At 29.8% G+C, this 9,908-nt stretch overlaps 1 protein-coding gene across 1 annotated transcript; it reads right to left on the minus strand.

Moving 5' to 3' along the window:
• Nucleotides 1-2,792: 2,792 nt before the first annotated feature.
• Nucleotides 2,793-3,422, minus strand: LOC111892482 (uncharacterized). Its single transcript, XM_023888520.3, has one exon. The coding sequence runs from the start codon at nucleotides 3,420-3,422 to the stop codon at nucleotides 2,793-2,795; it is 630 nt and encodes a 209-aa protein (XP_023744288.3).
• Nucleotides 3,423-9,908: the final 6,486 nt, after the last annotated feature.

The raw sequence follows: 9,908 nt of genomic DNA on the forward strand, positions 1-9,908 counted from the left end.
AATTTCGTTTCGTGTCATGTATTTTTGTCGTGCCGTGTCAATAATTGACACCCCTAATTGTTTGTAGGTAGGGGTCTAGGGATACAAAATAACAGCTTCAAACACTACTTAGAAAAAAATTCCTAACTTTTCATTTAAATATGTAGCTAAATTGGCATATCAATCTATTCAGTTATAAATATAAGGATTAAAATGTAAATACCTATGCTTACCACCCCAATTCTCTCTAAACCACTTTCTTTGATAATTAGCTACCAAAAGACATCAACAACAAAAGTATGTATGATTAGAAGCAAAATATCAGCTTTAAGAAAGAGTAAAGTTCAAATTACACAAGTTTACAACCACAACGGTCTCTGAACCAGTCAAGATGCATGTAAATTTCCAGAAATGTTATCACTTGAAATGGCACATTCTCATGCTTCCAGTGCTGATTACACACCCAAAAGCAATGCAACACCTTTACGAACCAAAAAATTGAAGCTTTAATTAGAAAATAAACAATTTGAAGCATTAATCAGAGAACTACAAAGAGTTCGTTCATATAAGAAAGCTTCATAGACTGAACATGACATCAATAAATAAAGAATGGCCTTGAATGAAACCAATAATAGATCTTTTCACATAGACTAAACATAAAATAGATGGTTACTTTTTGAAGTGCCATAAAAAATAATCTTGAAAAGAAAACTGAAAAGACAAAGAAGGTATTACATTTACAAAGAGTGAGAGAGGTAAATTAATCCCAAACACAAATAATGTAAAAAAAATTCCATTTGAATTTTAGTACCATAACTAACCTGCTCTCTACATTAACTTCTTGAACATTAGCTAGTAGGGTCGAACTACAACAAGAGAAAAAATAAAGAGATTAGGGAAGAGGTGATGATAATGAGCGACATGGAGAGATTCGATGAAGTGGGGAAGAAAATAGGGCTAGAAACTGAAATAATTAAGAACAATTATATGAGAATACGGACTCACCTTGTTTGAAAACTATGCAAAAACCTGATTTGAGTCGACCATTTTGTTTCCTTGCATAAAAAATCCTATGGATGAAGAAGAAACATCATGATCAAAAGGATAAACAAAGATCTAATAATAAAAGGCAATAAATAAAATGAAAAATATAAGAATAAACCACAACCCTGCACTATGGTGATGGCAGAGAAGGTGGCAGCAGTGGTGGTATCCGGTTGCAGACGATGAACTAACGGCCGGCCGGAGAGATCTTCGAGAATAAGAACTAAAAGCTCCAAACTCGGATCAAATTTGCTTGTTGTTCCCCCAAATCGTTGATCGTGGTTGATCTTGGCGGCAAGATAGGGTTATGGCTACTTATGTGTGACGGAAAAGGTGGACTTCCAGGCATCGATTCGATTGCATCTTTGGTGGAGACGGATGAGAATTTTTTTGATGGCGGCTTTTAGGAGATTAGGGTAAGGTAATACCGTCTAGAGTAATAGGTGGTGGTTATATGCTTAATATTATTGTCTATTGTACCTCTTAATTTTCAAGAAAAATGTAATATGTTTAATAATATATATATATATATATATATATATATATATATATATATATATATTGTGGTTATTTCAATTATTATGGTGCGTTTATACATATTATTAATAAACCGTACCATTGGTTTTATGTTTGGTCTTGGTTTTTCGGTTATTTTGTGGTTTTTCGGCTTTCTGTTCGGTAACCCTACATATGGAACCAACTAGACATGAGAAACATGTCGTGTCGTGTCGGTTTCGTGTTGTGTCAAGACATTAAACAAGTTGAGAGGGATTGACTCTAACCCGAACCGTTTAATTATCGTGTCGTGTCAATTTGTTCATGTCCGTATCGTGTTTCGGGTTAAGGTTTAGATTTTGTAAATATGTTCTGATATGTCGAGTTCAAACATTTTAAATGTTGAAAATTAGGAGACCAGGAGGTGATAAGAAAAAAAATAAAACACTAGAATTTGGAGATCGAATGACAAAATTCATCAATAAGTTTAGAATGCAAAATGAAAATAGTTAAAATTAGGGAACAAGTGGGACATGTGGTGAGCAAGAGTAACATTAAGTCAATTATAAAGTTTGAATTTTAATTTTAATTTTTGAGTTTGGTCGACTACAAGTTTATAATATATAATATATTTATAAAATATGAAATTTATAAAAATGATATATAATTAAACATGTCATATTCGAGTTGAACCCAATTGCTTAAACGTGCCGCAATCTCTTAACCAAACCCGTTAATTTTGTGTCGGTTTGTCGTGTATTCTTAGGTATTATAAAGTCTCTCAATATTTTGGGGGTAAATATATTCACTATTCAGGTCTAAAACGAAATTAACAAGTAGATAAAACACTGTACAAGAAATATGAAAGACGTTTATTTAAGTCAATAATGTACGTAATGCGGTTCTCGGTTTCATTTAACTGTATTCTAACTCTTCATTTAACTGTATTTGCAATTTTTTACTTTTCTGATACAGAGGTTGCTAATAACCATAATTACCGCATCCTATTTAAAATTTTCTAGTAGCGAGGTTTTTGGACTTATAAAAAAGTAGAGATGCTTAAAGAAAGATTGTTGAGCCATCACCATTCCATAGAGAAAAAGATTAATTAGAAACTATAAGTTGTTTACACCAAAGGAAGCAACACTATGTTAATATGCAGCAATGCGTTCACCCAAAGGTCATAACCGGCAACCAAATACATCAAAGAAATTAATGAATACACAAGAGAAAGAAAGTAAAAGCATATAACGCACACCTACACACACACACAATTAGGTTTTCAGGGTTGCTTGGCGATAAGCAGCCGTCACCAGAGGTTTCAGTAGCTTATAGACAAAGATGACAATGGTGGTACCAGCAAGCACAAACCACGTAATCAGAGCCCCTGTCACCAACCGGTTTATGAATTTCCACCCGGCTTCCAACTCATCATCATGGTCCGGAGTCGTAGCCTCCATTGCATATTTATAACTGTATGTAGTGGCCGTAATGGTGGCGAACATGGACGCCGTAAGAAGCAATGAGAAGATTCGTCGTTTTAAGGATAAACCCGAAAGAAACAGAAACATGGTGGTCATTGAAAAAGTGAAGGAAATGGTGTTAGCAATGGAGAATCGTTTATACTCATGCGCAGCAACATATGCAGCGATTGCTTGTCCAGCTTGGTATTCGATCGTTCCATTTACAGAGCGTGTATCTTGGTATGCGCCACCAGGTGGGCTGATCGCGGCCTGGTAGTTCATGGTGGCGAGCACTGATGCTGCTACCAAAAGAGCGTCGGCCTTCCTTTCTGCCATTGGATCATCGATCTTCTCGATAAAGTACTCGAGTACCTCACGGCAGCATCTTCCCGCTGTGATCAGCATTGACTGTTGACGTTGTGGTGGTGGTGGTGGAAGCATATCGGAGCTAGTAGTGGTGTAATGGTGTGTGTTCAAGGTGCAAGCAAGCATACATATATGAAGTCGCGCGCGATATTTACTTTTGACTTTAAGTGTTGGACCCAATACTATTTCTATATGTAGAAGGAGATCTACTTTAATTATTACTTTAAATCGCTTATACCATAAGATATTTCTATTATTATGAAACCCTTGAATATGGTTTCTTGAATGGCATCCACTTTTACAAAATCTTCTTAATTTTGTTGGTGAATATATGGTTACACAATTGTTAGTTATGTCATCTAATTTCAAACAATTGTTAGTTATGTCATCTAATTTCAGCGTTGATACCAAAACATAAAAAATGTAGTTTAGTAACTAAAATATACAATTTTATAACATTTTCAATATTCTAGCTAGGCGTAAATTACAATCTAGTAATTTGAATGGATATTGTTTTGCTAACTAATTTCTTGTTATAGTCGGTTAACCGAGTAATTCGAATAAGGCAATTAAATTAAATTTTGTAACATTTAATTTTGTTTTATTAAAAAAAAAGGGATAATGACTTGAAAGTGTAATGAATTTTTGATTTTGTTCACATTTAGTAACTAAATTTTTTTTCGTTATCTATTTGTCATTGAACTATTGAAACTGTTCACATTTTACCCTTATGATCGGCTGTTACCGGTCATAAGGGTAAAATATGAACAACTTCAATAGTTTAGTGACAAATAGATAATGAAAAAAAGTTTAGTGTCTAAATGTGAACAAAATCGAAATTTCGTTTCCCTCTAAAAAGTTCAATAACTAAATGTGAACAAACTTCCTATTGTAACATGTTTTAGAAAATTATTTATTTTTGTTTAATTGTAGAAACATTTGTTGATGAAGAAATCTATGAAATAAAAAAACAAAATGTAACATCCGGATTTTCAGGTATCATAGTTTAAGTATTTTTCTTTTGAGTTAAGAAGAGAGACTCGATGAGTTGACGCCTCAACTCGTCGAGTAAGGTCGCGATTGATGACTCGGATTAATGAATGAACTCGATGAGTCGGTGAGGCGACTCAACGAGAATATGAAGCTTTAGTAGAGTAAACCTTGGGGTTTGAAGTTAGGAAGCATTTATGCGATTTTTATGGTATACATAGTTACTTTCATCTTACACATAGATATGAAGTATTTTATATAAATTACGTGTTATATGTGCATATTATTTGAATATTTGCTGTCTATGTTGGATGAACGATTTTATACATGTTTTAAAAGATTTAAACGGTATATTTATTTTATATCTACAAATATGTTGCGGATGAAACATGGGTAAATAAAATAGTTGATGTGTGATGAAATAAAATGAGGAGAGATGGGTGATGATAGAAAGCTAATGATAATTAGGTAAATAGATGATGATGAATAGGTGATGTAGGATGAAAGGAGATACCATAACCTTAACCGGCAATGTGGCGATGTAGTCATCTACCAGAGTATAGATGGCGATCACGGACTATTCTAGACAACCCAGTGGAAACACCAGCAGGCCCATAGCCTGTAGGTGATGAATTACGAGTTCAGACGATGTTATAACTACGTAATCATGCGATGATACTCTAACCCCTTACTATGAATTACGAGTTCAGACGATGTTGTAACTACGTATTCATGGGATGTCACAAATTCCGCATGCCAAACCAATGGTCATAATTCATATCAGTGAAAATGGTTCATTTTTTTGTAAAACCAAAATCAGATTGAAAATTTTAATTTTTTATTTTGGAAAATGTCAAACCATTGGTTTCTTATTTCGGTTTCGGTTTTTTGTTCTTTTTTTAAATATATTTTTAGGGTTTTTTTTATTTCATAGATTTCTTCATCAACAAATGTTGCTACAATTTAACAAAAATAAATAATTTGCTAAAACATAATACAATAGGAAGTTTGTTCACATTTAGCCATTGAACTTTTTAGAGGGAAACAAACTTTCAATTTTGTTCATATTTACTGACTAAACTTTTTTTCGTTATCTATTTACCATTGAACTATAAATCTGTTCACACTTTACCCTTATGACCGATAACAACCGGTCATAAGGGTAAATTGTGAACAGTTTCAATAGTTTAATAGCAAATAGATAACGAATAAAAGTTTAGTTATTAAATATGAAAAAAATCGAAAGTTCATTATCCTTTCAAGTCATTATAAAAAAATAATAATAATAATAATAAATAAATAAATATGTTTGACGCTAGTGGTTAATGCATTTTAGTTTATTGTCATTGTTTATTATCATTTACTTTGAAAGTGGTAACTTGACAGCTTTTGGCTGTTTGGCAATTGCGTTTTGTTTATTTGTACGTAATGTTTTTAACGCTTTAGATGACAGATTAAAATAAAACATGTTTGAATTAAACAATTCTCATTTTGAAATTATCTCAAACAATCAAAAATTTGCAAATAAATTTTACAATATTATTTATATATGAATACGTTTTTAATTAGGACATTTCAATTAAAAGCATGTTCTTTCCCATGACTAATCTTTGTTTTACAAAGTAATTCTTATCCTATAAAATAATACAACTTTTGATAATTAATTATAATACATTTAAGTGTTCATAACACAAAAGATCTAAGAACAAGTAACTTGATAGGTACGTAATGTATCAGCTTTTTTTCTATTGCTATTTAAATACAGGGAAGTGATAGGGTTCATCTAGACCCCTTAAAACTATATATATATATATATATATATATATATATATATATATATATATATATATATATATATATATATATATATATATATATATATATATATATATATATATATATATATATATATATATATATATATATATATATATATGGGGAAATGATCAAATGAGAACACCTAAAAGGTTGAGAACGCAAGAACATGTATATTTAGTTGTGATTTCATGTATTCATTTGTGGAGAAATGATAATTTTTTAGGCGCAATCAACATGAATATACTTTTTCTCTTCAATTGAAATTAAAGGCGTAAAAATTTATCATTTCTCCACAAATGAATACATGAAATTACAAATGAATATACTTTGTTCTCGCGTTCTCAACTTTTTTGGTGTTCTCATTTGATCCTATATATATATATATATATATATATATATATATATATATATATATATATATATATATATATAACTAGTGTGAAACCCAAATATTACATGAGATAATTTAAAAAAAAAACTAAATATAAATGTCAAAATCTTTAAGAACTTTAAATTTATAAGAATATAAGAAAAATAATAAACTATTATAATGAAAATATTTTTTATCTTTTAAATTTAAACAAATAATTTAAATAAATAAAAGAAACTAATGAGCTTTAATTTTGAGAATTTTGAAATTAAAAGGTAAATTTATTAATAAAATTGATATCCATTTATTACTACATTTATTAAAATTATTACATTAAAATATTATTTGTAATTTAATAATATAGAAAACTCATAAAATGATATGTAGAAAAAAATAATTTAAAATAACTACAAAATGACATTTGACAAATTGAATGAGAATATGACAAGTGACAAAAAAAAACATTAATTTATTAGAGAGGATATATATATATATATATATATATATATATATATATATATATATATAGGGACGAAATTTGTTGAAAACTCATAATTTTCCGAGAACCCGAAAACTATAGATGGATCGTTAGATCAAAATTAATTCATTAAGGACATGATCGTCATCTTACCAATCTCATTTAATGTTTAATTTTTTCTGTATTCAAAATAATAATAATAAAATCTAAAATTAACATTATGAATCAAATTTTTGGATTTTTTTATAATAATAATAATTTTCGATAATCTAAAAAAATAGAGAGTTTTTAAATTTTCTTAAGAAATCATGAACTTATTTAAAAAAAATGAAAAAAATAATTTCTTTTAAAAACTGCAGTTTTTTTTTAAAAACGACAATTTTTTTAAAAAGCAGTAAATTTTTGTAAAAAAATGGAATATTTAAGAAAATCTATAATATTTTAACCAAAAAATCAACGTTTTAGAAGCATATATACATATTTTTTCAAGTGCATATATATATATATATATATATATATATATATATATATATATATATATATTTCTTATACTATAATATTCGTAAGTAATCATAAAAACTCATTTTTATTTACTAATCTATAAATACAACAGTACAATTATTTTATTCGATACAAAATAAAATATAAAAAACAAAATATGCTACAAAATTTCAAAGTGTTTTTATGTCTTTGTGGCAAAATTTCTATATTTTTTCAATTTATCATTTTTCACATCTTCAATATTTTTGACAAATTCTTCCTAATCTACAAGAAAATTAAAAAAAATGATTAATGCAAGCACACTTATAAAAATGCAAATGTATATATATCATGTAAAATTCACATGTGATTGTATCTTTTAAGATTTAAATGTGAAATTCACAAGAAATTTTTTAAAAATAATTAACAAAGAATACTCACATATAGACGTAATTCACATGTGATTCAATTGTGATTACAGTTGAATCACATGCAATTCATATGTAATTCATGACTTGTGATTTACATGTGAATCACATGTAATTTATATACGATTCATTTGTGATTTACATGTGAATTACATGTGATTCATATGTAAATTACATGTGATTTACATGTGAATAACAAGTAATTTATATGTAATTCATTTGTGATTTATATGTGAATTACTCCTACTTTTATTTCTTTTTGTTGCACTTATTTTCAAGACCTTCAACAAGTGCCCTCAGATGTCCACACTCCTGTTCTTAACGTTTCACTTTTCCTGAAACAATAGTAAATTTAGAATGTCATATTAAAGAAAACAATCTATTCTTGATGAAAGAAACAAACACAACCATGATTTTATAATGGAAAAAATAACAAGAAACAACAGGATCATTTTACCTTCCAAAACCACAATATTTTCTTCATTCATGTTTATTTGATCAATTAGTAATCGCATCTAATTCCTACAATGATTTTCTATTTCCCACCTGTTGTGATCCAGACGTTTAAGAAATACTTGCATAAAAGAAATTTTGAGCATAAACATTAGACAAACTCATTAAATCCAAGAAACAAGTCAGCAACTACTAAGTTTCCTAAGGTAAAACAGGTTCGGAGAATGTAATTGAGTAGGAAAATAGAAAAAATATACACTATGTAAGGGTGATATGTGTAGTGCAGCTTCAAGTACCTCTATGTACTCAGATTGTGTGGTAAAAAGCTTCACCTAATGAAAAATAAGTAAAATAACCCAAAGTTAAATAGATATACACCAATCAGGATTTAAAAAGGAAAGATGCATAACATTGAATATGAGGAAATGAGGATACCAATTAGTTAGACCTAGATGGATGGAATTCAAACAATTTGCCTAAAAAATGTGTTCAAATTATGTCAAAGATTTAATTGTTTGTGATTTACAAAATTGTTAACGAAACTTTGTGAATTGTGTGGGAGCTCCATGAGTTTAAGGTACCAATTGCCAACAAGGTATTTAGATATGCTTGTATCTATCATTTTGGATGAAGATATGTATTATTTTTGTTGAAACCGACAGTGATTGTGGTTGATTGACATTCAGTTTGATCTTTGTTGTGCCAGATCTCGACAACAAGGATGTTAGTGGAAACCACCACACGGTGGATCGGAAGTGAATCATCGGAAACCTCCTAATATCGAGGAAAAAAATGAGCGAAAAGGTGACACGTGGAGGCGATGCGACAACAGGATCAAGGAAGGAGAGACCTCGTTTAATTTTTGTGGGCGATCAGACGTAGGGGTAGTCGTTGGAGGCGGAGGGCGGATGGAGGTGATCGACGATTAAGAGAACGGTAAGCTGATGTAGGTGGTGGCTGTTGACGACGTAAAGGTGGTCGCTGGAAGAAGAGGCAGCTGATGGAAATGGGATGGAGTAGTTGATGGATATGAGAGAAAGAGAAAGAGAAAGAGATGATAGAGATATACACTCATTTAGGGATTTTACATTGATATGAACTGTTTTTTATTCTTGATTTAATTATTTTCTATTCCAGATTTACCCTTGTGGTATAATGATAAAAACCTAAAATGTCATTACATTCACTCAGATTTACAAAAATGACATAATCAATCCGATTCATTCAATAATTCAATCCAACGTTCCACTTTTAGTTCTCGGGTTCTCGGAAAACTATAAGTTCTCAAAGGATCCTTTCTTTCTTTCTCTCTCTCTCTGTCTCTGTCTCTCTCTCTCTCTCTCTCTCTATATATATATATATATATATATATATATATATATATATATATATATATATGAGTTAATGTGCGAACCTAAAAATTTATGCGAACCTGTGAGCTCCAAATTAGCAGTTGAAAAATTAAAATATGCATGCATTTATATGAATCAACAACAATAGTTACGCTCGCAGTCCATATGACTATTGATTCATAAATATGAATG

The sequence above is a fragment of the Lactuca sativa genome, chromosome 5 (assembly GCF_002870075.4).
Source record: "Lactuca sativa cultivar Salinas chromosome 5, Lsat_Salinas_v11, whole genome shotgun sequence".
In the NCBI taxonomy this organism is placed as follows: domain Eukaryota; kingdom Viridiplantae; phylum Streptophyta; class Magnoliopsida; order Asterales; family Asteraceae; genus Lactuca; species Lactuca sativa.

Excerpts from the sequence above, each read along its gene's own strand:
- LOC111892482 (XM_023888520.3), bottom strand. The coding sequence starts at position 3,422 with ATGCTTCCACCACCACCACCACAACGTCAACAGTCAATGCTGATCACA.